Here is a 23,798-nt window from a genome sequence, read left to right on the forward strand (position 1 = left end):
CTACGCAGCACAATATCCCTAAAGAAACCTAACTCTCTTTACCTAGTAGTCATCAGCTACCAACAGCTCCTCACTGAGGATTTGTGGCTCATATGCCCCTCCCCCACTAATGTTAGCCTGTACTTGTGGCGGTGCCTCCTCTGGCTCTTCCAACCTTTCTCCCTCCACTTCTGCAATGTTTCCTGAGCCTTGGCACAAGTGCTGTGATACAGTTGTTCCATCCATGCCTGATCGCTCCCCAGACACCCATTCTCTGCACTTGGACCCATTGTGGATCTTTGTATTAACCGTCCACCACACAAAGACAGACAGATAGCTGCAGAAATCTATGGGTATAAAGATACATTTTTAGAAGACAGCTTGATCCAGTGGTGGTTTAGCAAAAGCAAAGCAAAAAGTTCTCTTACAGAGAAGGTCGCAAGGAGGTCGCCCCTGGAGCCTGTGAGCTCCCAGCCCTAGGGTTCTGGTGAGATTTTCAGTACCAGGCATGAGTTTCCTTCTGTGGAGTGGTTGGTTACCCCGATAATATTCATGAGGACATGGCTGTACCCATAGGTATGCCTTGCCAGGTTGGGTGTTACTGTAGCTCTGACAGTTCACAACTCTGTAAGACCATGGATAGCTTTTCTCACTCCTGGCATAATGAACTCTAGTCAGCAAGAGAAAGCTTCCAGGTCAATACCAGCTTGATTTTTCTAAGTCCCATGTCCAGAGCATGAGACATCTTTGGTAACTGAGTCTTGCTATCAAGCAGAATGATAAAAAAAAAAAAAGCAAGCCTAGTTGCATGCTATCACATGACACTTACCCACAAACCTGATCCTATAAGTAGGTTAGAAATAAAACGGAAAATTACATATGTATATATATATATATATATATACACATATATATGATACAGACAGTAATTTTAAACAGTGATATCAAATTATGTTAGCACATGAAATATTACTAGAGAGACAGAGTGACATTGCATAGAGGTAAAAGATCAATTCACCGAGAAAAGATAACAATTCTATTGTTATCATCACGCAATGGATATCTATACACACTGAAAAGCAAGCGCATCCAAGCCTGTGCAACCCAGCCTGAAGAATCAATGGGAGATTTTGCTGTGCTGCTCTCCGTCCTGAGCCAGTGAGCCGAAGTGCAGTGGGGATGCTAAGCTGATTGACATTTCTAGAACACCCCACACAGCAGTATCATCGGAACCCGATTTTCAAGTACCTATTGAACACGTACCAAGAGAGACCAAATGTCGCTTCATGAAACAAGCGTTGAGAAATCCAAATGAAGCAAAATTAAATTAGGAACAGAAAAAAAATTTTTTCAGGAAAGATAATCTCTGGAGCTTAGAAATTAAAAAACAAACTTCCAAGGAACCCACGGATCAAAAAGGATGTCTCAAAGAGTATTGGAGACCATGTCAACTGAATGAAATGGAAAATGCCTTCCAGGGGCTGCGTGCTGTGGGCTGCTGAGCGCACAGAGAGAACCCTGCAGAACCCTAGAGCCACATCCAAACTCCCTTCATAACAGTGGGGCCTGGAAAAATGGCTCATCCGTTATGACGCTGCTGTTGTGGAGGACTTATGCTCAATTCCTAGCACCCACATTGGGGGACTCACAACTGCTCGTGACTCTATTTCTGCGGGATCTTCTGACCATCTCGGGTACTGCACACACATGCTCAAATTCATATTCAGACAGACAGCCACAAACAGAGAGAGAGAGAGCCAGACAGACAGACAGGCAGGCAGACAGAATCAAGGGCTGGGAAGCAGCTCAGTTAATAAAGCGCCTATTGTACAAACATGAGAAGTTGAGTTCAGAACCCTGACCCTAGCACCCATGTAAAAGCCAGGTATCCATCACTAGGAGGTCAGGAGCCAAAATAGATGGCTTCGTGCATCTCACTGGCCAGCCTTGAACCAATAAGCTCTCTGGTTAGCGAGAGGCTCTGTCTCAGAAGTTAAGGAGGAGAGCAATTAAGGAGAACTCCTGGTGTTGATTTCTGTCCTGTGTACCCAGAGAGCAGAGAGCAGGGGTGGGGAATGAAGGGGAGAGAACGTAAGAAGAGAAATAGAAGAACAAAATTAATTCATAGAATAAACATAGCCAGCCATGGTGGCCATGCTTTCAATCACAGCACTGGAAAGGGAAAGGAAAGCAGACCACTGTGAGTTCAAGGCCAACCTGATCACATAGTGAGTTCTAAGCCTTCCAGGTGTATACAGTAAGTTCTTATTGTCAAAGAGAAGAACAGCATAGGTCGACGACAACATTGAAAAATAAAACAAATAAAAAGGAAGACAAAAAAAATTGGCTAAGCAGAGAGGAGATTTTTTTTTTTAAAGAATCAAGCAAATTGGCATTGAGATTGAGACAAGAATCGCCAGTAATGAGAACAAGAGAAGACACACCGCTACACAGCCTTTTGACATTAAAAAGGTCATAAGGGAGTTCTGTGACCAGCTGTGTCCATGTAAATTCAGATGAGATGGAGCATTAATTTAATAACCACAAGCAACCATATTCGCACAGTTGATAAGAGAGCCGGAAGAGTTTGCTGGTGCATTGATTTGAAGTTACAAATGGAAACTATAAAACCCAGATCCAGATGGTTTAATTGATGAATTCTGAATTCTGCCAAATATCGAAGGAAGAAATCCCTCCCTCTGTATGCAGTGCTCTGCAGAAACGAAGAGAGGAGGAAACACACTCCAGCTCATTTTAGAAGGGCAGCATTACCTCAACTGGTAAATGAGAAAATAAACCAGAGACCATGTCCCTTGTGAATTCAGACAGAACATTCCTCAACTTAAAAAAAAAAAAATAAATGTGGTAGTACACACCTTCCCAGCACTTGGGAGGCAGAGTCCGATGGATCTCTGAGTTCGAGGCCAGCCTGGTCTACAGAGGGAGTTCCAGGACGGTCAAGGTATACAGAAAGACCCTGTCATAAAAAAAAAAAAAAAAAAGAAGGAAAATGTTGGTGAGCCAGCTGGGTGTTGTAGTTCATACCTGTGACGTCAGCACTCAGGAGCTGAGGTGGGAGGATTGTGTGTGAGACCAACATGAACTACATGAAAAGACCTTGTCTCTCCAAACAACACAAGGCAAACACACAGCACTGGTAATTCTCCTCTCTCTGTCTCTCTGTCTCTCTGTCTCTCTGTCTCTGTCTCTGTCTCTCTCTCTCTCTCTCTCTCTCTCTCTCTGTCTCTCTCTCTCTCTCTCTCTCTGTGTGTGTGTGTGTGTGTGTGTGTGTGAGTAGTAAAGTCACAATCAAGTACAATGTACCTAAGGGATGCAAGACGATCCAGTATTAGAAGTGACTGAGTACAATCTACCGCTTTAATACACAGAAACCCCACGTTATCATGCAACGGATGCAGATAAAGAGTGTGATGATATTAAACAATTTTTCATGAAATATAAATCAGTGCGCAACTCAAAATAGACCATCAATTGAACTGGAAAATGTATGAAACTCTAAGAGAAAATTGTATGACCTTGGATCTAGCACCAAAAGGATAAGCCAAAGGAAAGGGAAAGGTCAGAGATGAGGGCGTGGGAGGAGGGAAAGGAAGGAGGGAAGGGAGAGGGGAGGGGAGGGGAGGGGAAGGAAGGAGAGGGGAGGGGAGGGGAGGGGAGGGGAGGGGAGGGGAGGGGAGGGGAGGGGAGGGGAGGGGAGGGGAGGGGAGGGGAGGGGAGGAGAGCTATGGTTTGGAGAAAACATTGACAAATCCCATATGTACCCAGAACATAACTTAGCAGTAAGGAGTAAGCAATGCAGGTAAAAGTTGAAGAGGAGAGTGTCAGTGAGGTGGCTCTGTGGGTAAGGCTCCTGCCCACAAGCCTCTCTGGAATCTCCCTGCAGGTAGCAAGAAAGGACTCACTCCACAGATTTGTCCTCTGACCCCCATTGGTGTGCTGGGATACACAAGCAAGTGCACACACACACACGCGCGCACATCAAATGTGCCATATCATTATGCAAGATACTAATGCAAGTGGAAACCCCAATAAAGCACCACCGTTCATTTCTTAGGAAAGTTGGGAGTTAGGCTCAAAAGCCCTGGTGGACTGAGAATCACTGGCTCATTTGTATGTCGCTAGTGGGAGGGAGGGAGCCATCTTGGAGAAGGAGGTTGATAGTTGCTTATAAAAGTGAATATGCACCTTCCCTAGGAACCAACCCTCCTGCTCCTGTATTGTTTATTTCAGAGAGCTGAAAATTTTCACTTGAGAACTAGAAACAGTGTTTGCATCCACTCTATAATCCATAATGACTCTGCCCAGAAACTACATGACTGTCCTTCAGTGGGTAGATAAGCCAGCTGTGTTCATACAGTAGAAAATTACCTGGCAGCAGGATACAAGGAGCGAGGCAGGGATATAACTCAGATGCCTCTGAAAGACACTGTGCTGGGCAGAAGGAGCCAAGATGGTTCAAGAAACAGCATGCTGGGTTTGGAGAAATCACTCAGCGACCATGGATGCTCACTGCTCTCCCAGGGGTCCCAAGTTCTGTCCCCTGGTCCCACACTTGGTGGCTCCCAACTGCCTGTTGCAAATCATCTGACACCCTCTTCTGGCTTCTGAAGATACACTCGTAAATATTTAAACATTAATATTTTAATTCTTGATCAAAATATAGTAACCTATTTCTCTCCCTTATCTCCATCCTCCATCCCAGTTGGCACCTGAGCCCCAGAAGCATACTCATGAGATAGTCCCTGAAGCCCTTGCTCTAGACATAGTCCTCCTCCACTTGGCACCCCAGCACTCCAGCCATGGAGGTATGGTTGGCAGTGAAGTCGCTACCCAGACAGGTAACACCAGTGTCGATCCACCTGGCTAAGGCCTCCTCTGACACTTATCTCCATTGCTCTGAGCCTTGCATGTAGGTTGTGATGTCCACGAAGCAATTTGGGTTGTGCGCCCCGTGGTCAGTTCTCCCTGGAACTTTGATCCATTGAGACTTTCTGAATGGTCTCCGTCTGGTGTAAAAGGAAGCTTCTTTGATGAGGGATGGGAGGGAGCTACACTTACCTGTGGATATAGGGGTAGATATTTAGAATGTAGATGGCTATTGTGAAGGTTTGTATATGCTTGGCCCAGGGAGTGGCACTATTAGGAGCTGTGGCCTTGTTGAAGTAGGTGTGGCCTTGTTGGAGTAGGCATGGCCTTGTTGGAGTAGGTGTGGCCTTTTGGAGTAGGTGTGTCACTGTGGGTGTGGATTTTAAGACCCTCATCCTAGCTGCCTGGAAATCAGTATTCTGCTAGCAGCCTTCAGATGAAGATGTAGAACTCTCAGCTCCTCCTGCACCATGCCTATCTGGATGCTGCCATGCTCTCACCTTGATGATAATGGACTGAACCTCTGAACCTGTAAGCCAGCCCTAATTAAATGTTGTCCTTATAAGAGTTGCCTTGGTCATGGTGTCTGTTCACAGCAGTAAAAACCTAAGAGAGCTAGGTTTCCAGGGCCATCACAATCTCCCTCCTGTGTACTGTACAGTGGCATGCTGCCTGTGAGTCAGTGGGGTCACATTCTGTAACTGCTAAGGTGGAAATCCTGGAAGTTGTAATGCCTGCAGCATGCCAGGCCAACAGAACATCTCAGCTTGGCCATGTAGGATGTTGTATTCCATCGGTTGCTTCTCCTCGTGGCTGACAGAACTGTGGTTCACAGTTGTATCATAACCTAGGATCTTGCCACCTGTCACTATCTGGGGAAAGTTTGAAATCCAAAGCTCATAGTTTAGCTTCTAGCGAGTGTGTGTCGCCCTCACACCAGTGTAAGGGGAAAGCCACGTCAGGTTATCAGACGTTGGGGACCGTCTGTGTAGTTGTGGGGAGCAGAACAGAGCTTGCCAGATTGTAGGTGTGGGGTGGGTGAGACTTTGGGATCAAACCCTCCCATACTGAGTATGTACCGAAATATACAAAAAGGTCTCTTCTTAGATGTTACCTTTAAGGTTGCAAGTTTAAAAGAATTCTAACAGCAGTGTTACCTTACTGTGGTGGTGTGAATAAAAATGGTCAACAGAGGCCCATATATTTGGATGCTTAGTCACAAGGCAGTGGAACTCTTGAATGGGATTAGAAGGATTCAGAAGGGTGGCCATGTTGGAGGAAGTGTGTCACTGGAGGTGGGCTTTGAGGTTTTTTTTTAAAAAACAAAGAAACAAACAAACAAAACACTTACCTGTGTTGTTTAAGAGTTTCTCTCTTTCAGCCTGTGGATCAGGACGTAGCTCTCAGCTATTGCTCTAGGACCACACCTGTCCCCATATTCCCCGCCATGATGATGATGGACTAAACCTCTGAAACTGTAAGCCAGCCCCAGTTAAACGCTTTCTTTTATAAGAGTTGCTGTGGCCATGGTGTCTCTTCGTGGCAATGGAATGTTGACTAGGACACTTACCTAGACAGAGGAGACTGGACAGAGAGAGACTCCTTCATCTAGAAACCCCTGAAACCTGAGAGCCCCCACAGCAGGTGTTAGGGTTGACACCAGAAAATAACGGAGACACTGGTGTGGTCTTTGCAGAGTGCCTCTGCAATCCTCCTCGCGTCGTGCTGAATTTCTCCAGCCTTTTCCTGGTCTTCTCACCAGTTTCTACTCTAATACCCAGCACCTTGTCTCAGACTCATCCATACATTCTGCCAAGATGGCGGGATCTCATTTTATGGCTTGGAGGACACCCAAAACTAGTTATACACATGGAAATAGCGGTACAAGGGACAGAGTCAGGTTTGGTCTGGCTGGGGTGAGGCCAGGCCACTAAACTGTTACCTAAGCTCTCTGGTCCAGACATCCATCAAGCAAGCCCAAGTTGAAACCACAGATTCCTCCCTCCCTTTTGCAGAAATACTAGGATACCGGTCCGCAGTTCTTCTCATGCACTGAGCTTTACCTGGAATGTGGGCAGGTCCTTCTCTAAGGCCTTGGCCAGCAGTTTGGCACGCCTCTGGCAGATGGGGCAGATTCTGGAACCCTGTCTCATATGACTTCATGCATTCTTCAAAGAAACCAAGATGGGGAAACTCGGAGGCAGGAATACCGTAAGCCGCCATAAGGAAGCTGGAGCATGGCCTTCATGATGCCAGAGGCGGTGGTATCAGGCTCAGTGGAGATAGCTGGAGGTATGGGGCTCCAACAGGGCTGGAGCACCATAGACTCTTCTTTCTTCGCCCTTCCTCTGTCTGTCAGGCCTCTGAAACTCTAGAGGTGGCTTTATCAACCAAACATCATCCATCACTGACTTTCTCCACCCAGTGGTTGTGGATATGTCATTAGACTTCACCTTCCATGGTCCCATACTCCCACCACCTCCATGGCTCTGGCAAGGTCTGTATACCACTCCCTAGTCACACCCACCTCCACAGGTACCCTTTATGTTTCTGAGCTCTTTTAAGTCTGCCTGGTCCTCTTCCCTTGAAGGCCCTTGGAGTTAAGGAGTAAAGACAGTGATGGTCTGCACTAAAGGAATAGGCCAGGATACCGTCTTGACGGAAGGATTTTTAGGTTTGAGAGAGGGGTACCTCGGGTGGCTGGATCAGCCTGAAGGTACTGGCCCTGGGTTGGGGTATCCATGCAGAAGGCTTGGGAAGCACAGCCAGGAGCCTTTGCTGGTTGTTGTGGGAGCTTGGATAGAATGGACTCTTCTCAGAGCATTCTTGGTCACTGTCAGTAGAGGGGTGGCAGAATGCAGAGGTATCCACACAAGAGTTCTTTAGCGGGAGGTCTGGTGGTCATGTCAAAAGGGTATGAGCTTGGGGGTGGCTGTGCATGGCCTTCAGCACCTCCTGATGTTGGCAGATTTTCTCCACCAGCTGCTTCTGTTTCCTTCCCTGTTTTGGGGTCCTTTGGACTGTCTCCAAGAGGGGGTCCTCTCTTTCTGCTCAGAGGCCTCACACTGGACCTGCCTGGGATCATGGTTCCTGGAGCAAACCCAGGTACCAGGGCAAACTTATCCATCAGAACTCAGCCAGAAGGTGAGAGTCATCTACCCCAGACACAATCGAAATGAGCAGCGGTCAGGGTTTCCATAACCCTCTGGTATTTGCATCACAGCTCACCAGGTGTATGCTGCTTCATTCCACTTAGCCGAGAAGTAGCCAGACTCATCCCAGAGCCTGATGACTCCATCCCATAATACACCAGGTGCTACCCCAATGCCTGAAGCAGGTCACCAACTCTCCTTGGCATCAGCAAAAGCCTGCTTATGCTGTAACGCTCTGAAGCCAGATGAGGCGCATCAGAGACCTCAACAACCTGCCATGTGCCATGCTATTCTCCAGCTGTGAGCTCTCTTTCTTGTACATCTTGATGAAGAGGCTACAGTTGGAGTAAACGTGCCTTCTAGGTCCTGGTCTTCAATATGGACCCCTGAAACAAAATCAGTTCCTCTGGCTCTTTTAGGGGTTAATCACTTGGCCCCCTTGATTCTTCTCTTGATATCAGCTTTTCTGCACAGGGCAACAACCACAACATCACCCTGGAGTTCTGTGTGAGGTCTCCCACACATACAAACTTCTAATGCCTAGCTGGGTGCCTAGTGGCTTTTTCTTCATCAATCCGTGACAACATTTACATTGCTTTCTTCCATTCACATCTGTCTTGGTCTTGAGATGACCTAACAAGTACTTACACAACGTAGACTAGTCAAGGGGAGCCACCCTGGTCTTTACATTATAACTGCGGGTGTGTCTGAGATCTGAAGACCTGTCTCAGGCCTGGCAATAGGCACGGGAGTGCTAGTCTGGCTTAGTGCCCTCTGTAAAGGTCTTGGCCATCTGGATATCTTTTGGATTGGAGGTTCCGTTCTGTGTTATCCATAAGCCTGAATTTAAAAATAATCAGCAGTGTTCTCTGGAACAGAAATCTCTTCTTCCTGTCAGCCAGCCCAGTGTTGCTGCCACACTGCTTGTGGCCCTGGAAGTCCTAGATTCTCTGGCTGTGGGATCAAAAGCTAATCGCTGCTATTTTCAGGAAGCCTCATGACGTCTTCCTCAGTGTATGAGACAGAATGTTTAAAGATGAGCTTTGCCCCGGCGGCTAACGCCTCTGACGGGTTCCTGTGTCCGAACATTCCAGGTAGGCAATGGGACTGACTTCATCAATACCTTCTTCTTCATGGCTAATTTGAAGTGCGGAGACGCTGGGCATGGTGTTTCCCTTCTTGGTGAAGATGGTAAAAATCCTTCCCAATATGCATTGAACCTGAATTTAAACCCATCCCTGTACTGCCCAAGCTGGGTAGACTCGGGTGTACATTTGCCTGGATTCCCAAACTAGACCACACGGGCAACAACCAGGACATACTCAACTCTCCCATAAGTATAAATCCACCTTGGAGTCACACGTGAAAACTTGTTTACCTTTTCGCCTCTTCCTCATTGCGTGACAGGGTGATATTATTTCCTGTTTTGAAGTGCTACAGTCTGGGGAGCCCTTTTCTCTGTCATCTCAGAGGCTTAAGAGGACTCTTCGGGGAGTCTCCATGCATTTTGCCTTGTTACCACAAAATGCCAGGCAGTAGAGTCTTTAAGAAAAGGGTCCTTTGGCTTATGCTCCCCGAAGTCTGAGGGCATGATGGTAACATTGGCTTCCAGTAAGGACTTCATGGTGGGGTGAGTGAGTGAGTTCACATGAAAGAGGGGGGGAGGGGCGGGAAAGCAGAGGGGAGAGAGAGAGACACAGAGAGAGACACAGAGAGAGACACAGAGAGAGAGATGATGGTGAGAGAGCAAGACATAAAACAAGAGTAAATGAAGAAAACAAAGTTGCTGCATAACAACCTACTTAGTCTTAATCTTTTCCCAGGGTGAAAAACTAATAGTCTCTTATTAGTCCCCACCTCCTCAGAGGGCCACCACCTCTCCTAAGGGACCATCACCTCTCCATACTATCATATCGAGGCTCTTGTTATTAAGTGTTCTCAATCCGGAGCTCAGGACGAGCGAAGCGTTCGTTGCCTCGGTTCCTCTGGCTCGTTGCCAAGGCAGGACCCAGCAGGTCTGAAGGGACCTTGAGCATCTGACTGGGAACAGACCCCTTGCTATTTGTGTCTCCATTTCCATGTCTAAGGAGCCACAGTGTGACTGGCCACTGGCATTCAGGGCAGGGAAAGACCATCCTAACTGTTTGAAAGAGAACAAGGACATGCTAGCTGAACACCAACGCCAATCACATTGACCGCAGCAACGGAAAGGCTCCTCCTTGAGGCGCTGGGGCTGGCGTCCGACTCTGCTCTCCATTTTTTATGCTGTCCTGTCTCTAAGGGGAACAGACTTGTGAGATGCTGTTTTCTGTAGAGTGTGGGTTTCATTCCTGCGGTATGAATGAAAACTAAGCCATCAGCATTAGTCACACTTGACTCTGGGCTCCCAGAATACTGGGTATGTGGCTTCTTAGAAGATGATGCCACGTGATTTGGGGAAGCTACAGCAAGGGGCAGGAGTGATGTCTAAGCCAGCCTGCAATTGCAGCTGTCCCACTGTGTAATGGTGATAAGTCACACAGTCTCTTTCAGTGCTTTGGCTTCTTCACCTGGAAAACATATAAGAATGGTACCTACCTCATAGGACCATTGTAAGGATGAGAAAAGCAACATGGCCGGGTGCCACTTACTGACAGAAACAGACTCCCAGAAATGAATTATATGGTGACTTCTGTCTCTGCAAGCATCATAGACTATACCATACAAACTCAGATGACATGTCCTACTGCACACCCAAGGCTAGTGTTGGAGCGGGGGGATCTGCCTGTCTGTGTATCTGTGTGTATGTGTGTGTATGTGTACGTGTCTGTGTGTATATGTATGTGTTTGTCTGTCTGTGTATGTGTCTATGTGTGTGTGTGTGTCTGTATGTATCTATGTGTGTGTCTATAGGTATCTGTCTATGCATCTGTATGTGTATGTCTGTGTGTCTGTCTATGTGTCTATGTGTGTCTGTGTGTGTGCCTGTGTGTAATTTCTGTGTGTGTACATTCCTGTCTGTATAAGTGTCTGTGTCTGTGTGTCTATGTATATATGTGTCTATGAATGTGTCTGTGTGTATGTGTGTATGTCTGTGTGTAGTATATTTCTGTGTGTGTCTGTGTATATGCATGCGTTTGTGCATCTATCTGTGCATGTGTGTGTGTGAGAGAGAGAGATATTCTACTACCCTTGGGACTACAATAAACAAAAAAATATGAGGTTGAATCAAGCACAGGAGAAAATGATGTCATCAAGAAACTCCACAGAGTGTGAAGCTGTTGCTACTGACATAACATGTGCACTGTTGTCTGTCAGCACACTCTCAGGAGTGGGGGTGTGAGCCTCCATGATCATTTACAATGTAGTGAGTACACAAGCCAATGACATCGCCAGTTATAGTTTTCACCAGTATTAGTTCCCACACATGGTTATATGTGCTGTGCTTGTAGATGACTGAGTGCTCAGTAGGTGTGTTAACACCAGTGCACAGTAGGTGTGTCAACAACCAGTGTTGTCATACTCACACGAGTGATCCATTGAACTGTGATGTAAGATCAAAGCAACCACGATTTCCCTGCTCTGTCAAGCTCTTACGTGCCCACGTTGAGTGTGTCTATTGTTCATGGAAACATTGTGCAGCATGCAGCTGTATGTAACTACATAGAACCCCTTAGTCAGTACCCTGCAGATGAGGCCTAGGCAGCCTTACTCAAACTCCCCAAGATGTCCAGTGATGGACATTTTACAAGCGGTATCCTGGGAGCTGCATTCAAAAATCAAAGACTGCGGTTCCTAAGGATGTGTGTTAACACAGAGACCTGTGCTGTGTCCTCCTATCTGCTGTCTCCTCTCTGTCTGTCTCTCTCTCACACACACTCTCTTTCTCTGGATTCCCCCTCCCCATCCCTCCCCCAGTAAGATGACACAATTGTTTATAAAGGCAGAATTTAATAGACGCCCTCCTAAAGAAGACACATGAATGGCATAAAGCATACAGAAAGATGTTCAGTGTCACCAGGAAAAGGCAAACACAAGCCACAATCAAACCATCCAACAGTGGTAGAAACTTGACACTCCCAAGTATTGGCAAAGATGGGGGCAAGTGGGAATCTCATCTGTTCCCGATAGAGATGGGAAACAGCTGGAGCCAACTTCACGTGGCAATATTGTGGTGTCTCAGTGAACGCATGTCTACCAAGTGACTCAGCAGCTCTGTGCTTCTGCATTGGCCCAAGAGAGTGAATCTTAAAGTCTTGTATGTTTCTGCTACATTGGGGTGTGGGGCTAGGGGACGCGCGCGCGCGTGTGTGTGTGTGTGTGTGTGTGTGTGTGTGTGTTTGCTTGTCCACCCGTCTGTCTGTCTGCCTGCCTGCCTTCCAGTCTGGGATTATTTTGTTTTGGTGTTTTGAGACAGCTTCTTGCTATGAAACCCAGGCTGGCCTGAAACTTATCCATCTGAGTGTCCCAAGTACTGGCATTACAGATGCACAGTTCTATGCCCGGAAAGTGTTCTTTGATTACTATTTTATTATTATTATTGTGTGATGATTTTTATATGCTTGGCCTAGGGAGCAGCACTATTAGATGTGGCCCTGTTGGGGTAGGTGTAGCCTTGTTGGAGTAGGTGTGGCCTTGTTGGAGTAGGTGTGCCATTGTAGGTGTGACCTTTAAGACCCTCGTCCTAGCAGCCTGGAAGTGAGTGTTCCACTAGCATCCTTCAGATGAAGATGTAGAACTCTCAGCTCCTCCTGCACCATGCCTGCCCTGGATGCTGCCATGTTCATACCTTGATGATAATGGACTGAACCTCTGAACCAGTAAGCCAACCCCAATTAAATGTTGTCCTTATAAGAGTTTCCTTGGCCATGGTGTCTGCTCACAGCAGTAAAACCCTAAGACATATTGCATGTATTATTACAGCATACTATGTGAGTATGTACATGCATGAGGCCAGAGGACAACTTGTGGGAGTCAGCTCTTCCACTCCATCATATGGGTCTTGGGAATCAACCTCGGCTTACCAGGCTTGGCAGCAAGGTCTTTACTCACTGAGCCACCTCTCTACTCCCAGTTCATAATTCACCCAAACTGGAGATATCCTAAAGGTGACATAGCTATACAATGGAATACCTGTCAGCAGAAGGTAGAACTGTCAATCTGCACACCGATGTGGTGAAGTCTCAAAAGCTGTGCTAAATGAAGGTCCAAGACTCTTAGAATTCCATTTATGGAAATTCAAGAAAATGCCAAACTGAGTGGCTGTGCTTGGGAGAAAACAAAAACAAGAGGCTTGGAAAAATCCCCTAAGACGAAGCTGCTGTCTCTCTTGTGTTGGTGACAGTCAACAATTATAAAAAGTCACCAAACAGCGTACTTTAAATGCATGTATTTCATGGCATGCAAATGTGATGCCTTTCAAAATCCCAGAGGCCAAGTGTCCCGGTGTCATCCGACCTGTTGTTCCGGATTCTTAGCATGAGCGGTGCTCATTACTGGAAACAAGGTCATCCCAGGCTCTTGGCTTTCTCTCGCCTCAGAGCTGCAGATCCAGCTGACATTGACCGATTTCCAGGGTGCACCACAGTGCATCCCAGGCGGAGGCCAACGGAAACAAGCTTGTGTTCCTGTCACTAATGATAAGAGCCTCTATCAGATCCTTCGCCGGGCCACGCTCATCGTCATTACACCCATTGAAGACAAGAGTGGAGCAATGACGAGCCGGGTGTTATCGGCTCGCAAATCATTTATAACGGCAAACTAGGACAAGAGCAGGGCTTTTTTTGGCTGAGGAGGTTGCGTGTCACTCTTTAAAATCTAGGCTAAAAAATGATTTATAATACAGAGTCAGCCAGTCAGAAAATGAAAAGCATTCCTTTTTTTCTATCTCACGCATTTGAACACTGGGCCTTTTACCCTGAGCTAGCAGTGAAGGGGCCTCCATATCTCAGTCTGTGACAAGAAGAAAAGTGTGGCCTGGTCAGAAATGAGACCTTTACAGGAATCCCTTAATCCAAAACCCAAGAGCAGGAGAGAAGGAGGGAGGCGTTGGAAGAACAAAAAGTCTCTTAGAAAAGCTGAGGAGATTGTGCAGTGGAGATGAGCTTCGGAGAATTGCTTAGATATGGACAGGGAATAACCCTACCAGAGACAGAACCAGGGTAACTGGACTATGAGTTGGGTGTTGATGTGTTGTAGATGCTTGAAGCAAACAGCAACTGTGGTGGTGTCTATGTAGGGTGTGTTCTTATGTTTCTAGGGAACTAATTGGGGGAACGTTGGTACTGATAACTTGTGCAGTTGAATACCTGCCCCAAGAGAGGTGAGCCACTGTCCACCAGAAACTTCTGTCCTGGCCACACACTGACCAATCAATCGCCTAGGAACTGTGACTCCCCGGGTGCTGGGGTACCTGGACCAGCAGGCAGACCATGAGTACATGGTTTCTGTGCCCATCAGCTGGCTCTCCATAAAAAGTTCATCGTGGGTATACTTGGGAGGAGGGATAGGGCAGCTTTCCTGGCCATGGGTCATGCCAGAATAGGTTGCTGGCAGTTTTCTATTCCTTTTATGTGCCTGGCTATTTATCACGCATTATCTCTGTGCACTGCTAATGTTCCTAGTACCCACAGAGGCCAGGAGAGGGTATCAGATCTCCTGGGACTGGAGTTACAACTGGTTGTGAGTTGCTGTGTAGGTGCTGGAAATCAAAACTGGATCCACTGGAAGAAGAGCCAGTGCTCTGAAGTGCTGAGCCTTCTCTCTAGTGCCATACTGGATTGTTGATGAAGGGACTCTTGGATGTCACCGGGATCAAGGCTCCATAGTTGTGCTGCTTCTTGAGAATTTGGGGGGGGGGGTTGCATCTCTCTATCATGTGTTCCTTATTCCTCTTGTTAGGGCAGTGCCAATGCCCAGATCCCTCTTCTAATCCTTTCAAAGTCTGGGAATCCTCAGAGGTCCCAACCTGAGAAGTCTAGCTCTCATCTCTTCTACAGACAGCCAGTGTAGAATGTCTTTATGAAAGCAGGCTTCATCTTGGAGAGCAATGTAAGGATCACAGAATACCTGAGTGAGAGATATGAAGAGTTCCCTTACAGTTCCTGTCCTGTGTACACACAGATCTCCTTGCTGCACGCGACCCACTTAGTGATATACCCATCAGTTACAGTTGATGAGACTCCTTGGCATGTCATGATCTCCTCTGTTAACATTATGGTTCCCTCTTGGTGCTGTATATGGCAGAAGTGTGTGGCATGTGCCTGCCATGCTGGACTCAGCCACAGTGATGTCACCGCCCTCAATACTCTCTGTGCTGTGCCCATACATCCCTTTCTATGAGCCATGGTGACCCATGGTTGCTTTACCATTTCTGTAGCTTCTCCTTTTCCAGAGTGTCATATAGTTGGGGTTCACACAGTACCAGGCTATAGCACACTGGTTTCTTCAACTTAGTGATGTACCTCTGAGTTCCTCTCCTGTCGTGTTGAATAGTGAGTGTTCTGTTTTTCTGTGCTCACAGCTGCCTGACAAATAGGACAGCATTGGTGTCATGTCATCCTAGATCTGCACAGCTCACAGGTTGTGCTGAGACATCGTCACCTCACTCACAGGATGATGGTTCTTGGGGCAAGGGCCAGGACATATGTATGACTAAGTGGCACAGCCAGGAACCCCCACCACACCGCATGGGTGGCATAAGGCTGGATGCTCTGGACTGGAGGAAATAAGGTTGGAGCCTCACCAGGGACTCTGAGGATAAATCTACGTAAACAGCGTGCAATTTTCTCCCTGGAGCTTAAAGCTCTACAAAGTTAGAGAAGTGGTGTCTGGCAATGGCGCTAAGCTATGTAAGGTTTTGTATGTGAGTCAGACCTTGCTTATTATTAGTGCTGTCTGTCTCTGTGGCCAAAAGTCTAGCAAAACATGTTTCTTGCCCCATTACTCAGCTCCAAAATGTGGCCAACATTACCTCCACGAGAGACTTTTTTGATCTGGTGCTCTCCATAGAAAACACTCTGAGAGAGAAGGAACCTCTGTGGCATGACAAAGCCTTCGTGAAGTGGAATGTTCTAGTTAACCTGTGCCTTGTGTATTCCCAGAGCCTCTCGAAATAAGTCTGAGAAGAAGCGTCGGGACCAGTTCAATGTTCTCATCAAAGAGCTCAGCTCCATGCTCCCTGGTAACACTCGGAAAATGGACAAAACCACCGTGCTGGAGAAGGTCATCGGATTCTTGCAGAAACACAATGGTAAAGGCCGTGCTCGCGTGCTTCTTGGCATCTCTGTCCTGCCCTACCCTTCCCACAGGTGATGAGTCCATCAGGCAGGCATGAGCCCACCATTAGGAAGGACACCCCCATCCCTCATGGGCTCTCCTCCAAAGGCTCTGGACCTGCCCCAAAAGTCCCATGCCTAGCAGGTTGGGGGGAAGACAGCCATTCCTCAAAATGCTTTATCAGCCTTAGGAGTGCCTCAAGAGCCCACAGCCTGCACAGGTGGCATTCACCATGAGTTTGTCATTGTCATAATCCCCTGGAACTCATCCAGGACCTGCCCCTCTCTGTCTTTCCCCAAATGTGACATCTGTTCTGACTGCACACTTGAAGCTGTGTGTCCTTGAGGATTTTAGTCAGCTGAAATCATGCAAGTCACTCATGGCCCTCCTCCCCTGTCACTGGCAGATTCTGTCCTGTCACTTGACGTTACCACGTGACGCTATCCAGGACCACATGTCTTCTGCAGACTGTCCCCCCTCTGGTGCTTTTACCCCTGTATGCAGATCTCACACTTAGGGTGCCACTGGCTTTGAACAGTATCCAAGAACAACAGTGGCAAAAATAAATAGTCTGGGGAAGGGCAGGAGAGATGGCTCAGTGGTTAAGAGCACTGATTGCTCTTCCAGAGGTTCTGAGTTCAATTCCCAGCAACCACATGGTGGCTCACAACCATAATAGGATCCGATGCCCTCTTCCAGTGTTTCTGAAGACAGCTACAGTATACTCATATATATAAAATAAATAACTAAATCTTTTTTTTAAGAGTCTGGGGAAGGCCACACAAGCAGAGTTGCAATAGTCATCACTGTGATCATTTAATCAGAGTAGAGCTTTTATTTCCTAAGTAATGTTTTAGCCAAGTGAAATAGCAGGTTGGTTTGATTGCCAAGATATTTTGTGCAAATTACTGAAACTAGGTCAGTGCCACAGAAGCAGGACAGCTGTTAAATAGGGCAGCTGGAATCAAGTTCATCGGCCTGACATTTATGTTGCTCTTGGTCCACTGTGGAGTTACCAAATTCTCTAATCTGGCCCAGGAAGGCCAGATCCACAGCACCGCTGCTTCTTGACACCAGGAGCGCCTACCTCTCCAGCCTTCCCTTTTCACAAGCCGAGGAGGCCTGCCTTCCTGCCTGCCTGCCCCACCTGCCTACATACAGTCAGAGTATCTGCAGACTCACACAGGTTTCTGAGAATCCCCATTTGGAAGAATGGGGAAAGCTCCATAGCGAATTTCATGCAGAAATAGGATGCTTGCACCAAAATGTGGCTTAAAGCATATATATATATATATATATATATATATATATATATATATATATATAAACAATATAGCCACTTTACTTGTCTCCCGCGTACAGGTGAACCCCACAGGCGCGGGTAACAGAGTGCAATGGTGGGTTGCTTTCTGCGTTACTGCAGGGTTCCCAGAAAGCCACCATTCCTGTCATTGCCTCTAGACTTCACAACAGCACCTTACTCAGAGTCCTGTGGGGTAGAAACTTAGGGGGTTAATCAACCTGAATCAGACAGCCAGGAAGGCATCGACTTTAAATCCAGCAGCCTGTCTATGGGAGCCCTGATCTTAAGTCACCTTCTACTGTTCTCTCAGTAATGTAATGGATGGGGCTCCATGGATCTGTCATGGCTGCACTGTAGCTCTGAGTTAGTGTATCCATTCAGACCATTGCTTCTCAGCCTTGGCTGCCCATGAGAACCACCTAAGGAGCTGGGATAAGACCACTCCATGGATGGATATACCAGAATCTTTGGGAGTGGCTCCCCAAAAGTGTGCTAGAGTCTGTTTATGCCAGCCAAAAAAAAAAAAAAAAAAAGAATCCTAATTTGTCAGTGTATGCACTTATGCATGTGTGTATATGTGTGCAGGCATGCATGTGCGTATGCATGTATGTGCATCATGTATAGGCCAAAGAACAATCTCAGGTCTCATTATCCAGATTCTTTGCATCTTTTTTGCAGACAGAGTCCCTCAGTGGCCTGGAACTTGCCAAGTAAGCTAGGCAGGCTGAGCAATAAAGCCTAGGGATGGATCTGGGCCTGGCTCCCCAGTGCTGGGATTACAAGCACACACCATCATGCCCAATGTGTGTGTGTGTGTGTGTGTGTGTGTGTGTGTGTGTGTGTGTGTGTGAATACTGAGGGTAAAACTCTAGTCCTTGTACTTGTACAGTGAGAATAAGTTAGAGTTAGAGTGAGAACAAGTTGGTTAGAGTTTCTGTTGCTATGACAAAGCACCATCACATAAAAGCAAGTCGGGCAAGAACGATTTTACACTTCCACAACATTGATCATCATTGAAGGAAGTCTGGACAAGAACTCAAGCGGGACTGGAACTTGGAGCTAATTTGGTGGCTGTGGAGGGTGCTGCTTACTGGCTTGCTCCTCATGGCTTGCTTCAGCCTACTTTCTTAAAGAACCCAGGGATAGAACCACCCACAGTGGTCTGATCACTCCCTTATCAATCACTCAGGGAACCTCAGTTGAGAAAATACCTCCATGAGACCTGACTGTAAAGCATTTTCTTCTCTAGTGATTGATAGGTGGTGGCCAGCCTATTGTGGGCAGAGCCATCCCCGGGCTGGTGGTCCTGTGTACTATAAGAAAACAGGCTGAGTAGGCCAGTGCTGGGCAGCATCCCTCCATGGCCTCTGCATCAGTTCCCGCCTCCAGGTTTCTGCCCTGCTTGAGTTCCTGTCCTGACCTCCTTCAGTGATGAACAATGATATAGAAGTGCAAGCCAAATAAACCCTTTCCTCTGAGCTTGCTTTGTGATGATGGTGTTTCATCACAGCAATAGAAACCCTAACTAAGTTAAAATAAATGTTGGGCAGTGCAGTTTTGTCTAACAATAACAGCAGCATGTCCTTCCAGACTCTTCCACGAAGAGCTTGAGGGATACAGGTGATGAGGGGATGAGTCTGTCTCATGCTTAACTCATGTGCTTCACATCCTCTTTCTTCACTTGTAACCACATACCACTGAGTCCATTCAGACGCACTCAAATACGGGATTCGCTCTCCTTCTCCCCCTCCCTCTCCCTCTCCCTCTTCCTCTCCCCCTCCCCCTTTCCTCCCCCTCCCCCTCCCCCCTCTCTTTCTCTCTCTGCCCTCTCCATGAGAGAGAGATTGCCAAAACCATGGGCATAGGACTTGGAGTATTGATTATTGGCAGTGAGTGCTGGCATGTGTGGGATCCTGGGTTCAAGGTTTAGCACTTAAAATAAAGGATGATGGGAAGAAAGCCTTGAAATTTGTTCCAAGTACAGTGGGCGGGTTCTCTGTCTAAACGACTTGCTCCCTTCTGCAAGTTGTTCAATAGACTTAGTTTTGTTGTTGTTGTTGTTGGTGGTGGTGGTGGTGGTGGTGGTGGTTTTTTGTTTTGTTTTGTTTTGTTGGGGTTTTTTTTTGGGGGGGGGGGTCAAGACAGGGTTTCTCTGTGCAGTCCTGGCTGTCCTGGAACTCACTCTGTAGACCAGGCTGACCTCAAACTCAGAAATCCACCTGCCTCTGCCTCCCCAGTGCTGGGATTAAAGGTGTGTGCCACCACTGCCCAGCTCAGACTTAGTTTTATTCTCCGAGGTATAAATGGTATATTCTTAAATTTTTAACATAGGTAGGGGAAATGTTGGTTTAAGATAGAGGATAGGGGCTGGAGAGATGGCTCAATGGTTAAGAGCACTCACTGCTTTTCCAGAAGGTCCTGAGCTTAATTCCCAGCAACCACATGGTGGCTCACAACCCTCTGTAATGGGATCTGATGCCCTCTTCTGGTATGTCTGAACACAGCTACAGTGTACTCATATAAATAAGTTTTTGAAAGTGATAGAGGGTAAATAAGAAAATATATATATATATACTATCATGTTTACAGTGTCTATGGTAACACTGAGGTAATTTAATAATAAAACAAAATTGCTAAGTGCAGAGAGGATATTTTAAGAGTCCCGAGTAGGTCAGTGACCATTCAATTGTCAAACGTGAGTGATATCCTAATGTCATGATTATGACAGAGAACAGGTAAACGACAGATTAATAATGACAACCACCAAAGTCTTAAGAAAAGCAAATTCAGGTCTTGAAAGCAACTCAGGGGACTCAGGGAGCAGAAGTAAAGTAGTCCAGCGCCTCCCTAGCACGGTAAGAGGCAATGCTGAGTGTCCCTGTAGCTGTTGTTTCTCAGGAACGATTGAGAGGATGGGAACTGAACTCCCAGCAGCATGGAACAGTGGGCCTGTTTACTGTAAGCCTAAGGCATTTCTGGAAGTTGCTGTTGTTGTTGCTGCTGCTGTTGCTGTTGCTGTTGTTGCTGTTGCTGTTGCTGCTGTTGCTGTTGCTGCTGTTGCTGTTGCTGTTGCTGCTGTTGCTGTTGCTGCTGTTGCTGTTGCTGTTGCTGCTGTCGCTGTTGTTTTTTGGAAGTGCTGGGAATAGAACCCAGGATGACACACAGAGGTAGGAAGCTCGCACCCTCTACCTGTGAGCTCTACCGCCCGACCTTGGAATTTTGAGAATCCTAGATTCCTGAAGTGTTTTCACCTTGCTTTAACCTTGTAACTTGAGGAGATACTACCAGGCCAGTCTTTGTTCCTTCCCTTGTGGGTGCTGCTGCCTGGTTCTAGCTGTTCTTGCTTTGCCCTGAGAGAGTCTGGGCAGTGGTCTGTCCTCTCCATGTGCTCACAATGGGATGGTCTCTTCTCTGCAGCCTCCTTAAAGGCTACAACAGCATCAAAGTGTTTTTCAGCCTATCATACCCACAGTCCTCGGAGTTGGAAATCAAGGAGAGCATGTCCCTTGCTTTCCTTAATTAAAGATTTACACAAAATAATTCCAGATCTGAGGTTCCCTGAATTCCAGATCTGAGGTACCCTGAATATGAAACCTTGTGTATACTTTTTTCCTGTTTCTCGTTTGTTTGTTTTTTAGAAGTCTCAGCACAAACGGAAATCTGTGACATCCAGCAGGACTGGAAGCCTTCATTCCTCAGTAATGAAGAATTCACCCAGCTGATGTTGGAGGTAAGGCGCACTTCTTCAAGTTAGATTAAGGCTGGGGGTGTAGAGGGGAATGAATTGGCAGGGCATGTAGAAAGCATACACAACACCCTGGGTTCAGATCCCCAGCACCACATGAAACCAGGCATGGTGGCTGAAGCTGAAGAATCAGAAGTTCAAGGCCATACTCTGCTACATAGCAAGTTTTAGACCCACCCACGAGATGCATGGCCTTGTCTGAAAAAAGCAACAACAGCAATCGAAAACAAAGAACAAAACAAGGAAATAGTTCAGTCAGTAAAGCGCTTGCCTCATAGGCATGAGGACTTGATGTAGTCCCCAGAACCCACATTTTTAAGAAAGCATGCATAGTGACACACATTCCTAAGTCCAGTACTTGAGAGAAGAGACAGGCAGATCTGTGGGACCAGCTGCCTAGTCAGCCAGCCTCATCTATGTGGTAAGCCCTGGGACAAAAGAGAAACCCTGTCTCAAACCAAAAATCAAAATGAGTAGCTTCACACACATGCACATGTGATCATACACATGCACATATATTCACACACAGAAGTGCACATGCACTCACACACATGTAAACATCCACTCACACATGAATATGTATGTACTCACAGGTGCAGACACACATATGCACTTGAACATGCATATACAATCGCATACATAGACATTCACATATATCCATCCACACATGTTCTTAATAGATTAAAGAGTTTAGTAAGTTAGAAATTAAAATGTAGCCATGTATTCCTGTTAGCTCTCATGCCCAAAGAAAGCAGCTGTTCATGGCCCTGGAAATAAGCCTCAGGACAGATGCCAGCCTGTGGTGCTGCCTGCTATAGTTTATACTTTGACTTCTGAGTAGGGCTACCTAAGCAAGAATTCCCAACCTGGATCTGTTGCCTCAGTGACTATAGGACAGGCCCCATTAGTGACCTCTCAAAAAGGGCATAGAACATGAACCAGGGGTCAGTGGTGGCAGTTGTGGGAGATGAGGAATAGAAGATCATGGCAGACTGAAGCCCCTCTTTAGAATGCAGAGGTTGCAATATTTTCTCCTTAGTAGACACACATTGGGAAGCAGGTCTTTGAACATTACACTTTAGGCCTGAGCTCACTGTACATAAACGTTATGCAGGTGTCAGCCACAGTGACCTGTGCCTTCCACACTGACCCCGCCCTTTCTGTGCTATGATGGCCGAGTTCCTTCTCCTGCAGCACTGAGCTGAGGGGTCTGGGGGGGGAGGCTGATGATGAGCTAATAACCTTCATAGGTATCCTTGGAACATTTGCATATGGGTGTAAGTCCCCAGGACAGACCACATCTCTACAAAAGCCCTAGTGGGTACTCTGACCCCAGACTTGAGTTTACTGCAGGAGTTGGCCTACCCCCATGAAGACTGACCAGTCAGATGTGACAGAAAAGTCCAACAAAGGGAAGCTTATCCTTCCATGTGACCATGACGTCTGGCTCCCAGCTGAGGCTTCTGAGGGTAGCTTCCTAGGATAAGTCTTTCTATAGCTCATCTGGGTGCCTATATAAGACTGATGTAAACTTCAATTTCCATAGATTAACTATGCAGAAAACAGAAAGTCCTGGAATAAGAAAATGCCAGAATAAAGATGTCTAAATATTATGAAACATAAATGCATTAATGAACATTTGCAGCAGATGAAAGCTACTTAACTCTACATGGGAACTATATTTAAAGAAAATACAGAACTTTCTGCAGAAGCAATGTATTTTAAGTATGTTAAATTTAAAGCAGCTTATGAAATATAATGTTAATTTGTTGCATCATTATGCCGCCTTACAGGCATCAGTTTGTCTTTTAATTCCATGAGAAAGGAGTTAAAAACATATAGCCCTCTGGAACCAGCCACTCTTTAAGAGCTTGCTAGCACAACCTTTTTTGCTTTATCCAGTGAGTTTCAACATATCTAAAGAATTTTACTGGCCGGGCGTGGTGGCGCACACCTTTAATCCCAGTACTTGGGAGGCAGAGGCAGGTGGATTTCTGAGTTCGAGGCCAGCCTGGTCTACAGAGTGAGTTCCAGGACAGCCAGGGCTACACAGAGAAACCCTGTCTCGAAAAACCAAAAAAAATAAATAAATAAATATAATATAATATAATAATAATAATAAATAAAATAAAGAATTTTACAGTATAAGGCTTGTATGAAGTTTTAAACATGTTGATAACTTTATGTCTGGGAGAAAGGACTAGCAATCAAGACTATATTAAAGTCCCTCCGAAGCTGCTCTCCAGGGAACAGTCCTTGAAGCAGAGAGAAGGGAAGACTAAATGCATGGCTTGGATCTGGAACCACCCTGTCCGTTCAGCCCTGGACAACCGAAGGCAGCAGTGAGCTGAAAGGCTACTGGCTAGTGCTTGGCTCTGGCTATGCTAAGCTTGTCTCCCAACCTGTTGCCCTTCAGTAGACACAGACTGGGAGTGAGTCAGCAGTAACTTCTGCTTTCTCCCCTTCATGGTCTAAA

General features: G+C 46.5%; 1 protein-coding gene across 1 annotated transcript in view; it reads left to right on the forward strand.

Annotated features, from left to right (window-relative positions):
* The window catches only part of Npas2 (neuronal PAS domain protein 2), a 164,746-nt gene that overhangs the window by 74,413 nt on the left and 66,535 nt on the right, over positions 1-23,798 (forward strand). The window contains exons 3-4 of the mRNA XM_029482993.2: positions 16,100-16,248; positions 21,216-21,307. Of these exons, the coding sequence (XP_029338853.1) occupies positions 16,100-16,248; positions 21,216-21,307 (241 nt within the window). The remainder of the gene's footprint in view (positions 1-16,099; positions 16,249-21,215; positions 21,308-23,798) is intronic.

The sequence above is a fragment of the Mus caroli genome, unplaced genomic scaffold, assembly GCF_978045245.1.
Source record: "Mus caroli unplaced genomic scaffold, Mus_caroli_1 scaffold_1, whole genome shotgun sequence".
Lineage (NCBI taxonomy): Eukaryota > Metazoa > Chordata > Mammalia > Rodentia > Muridae > Mus > Mus caroli.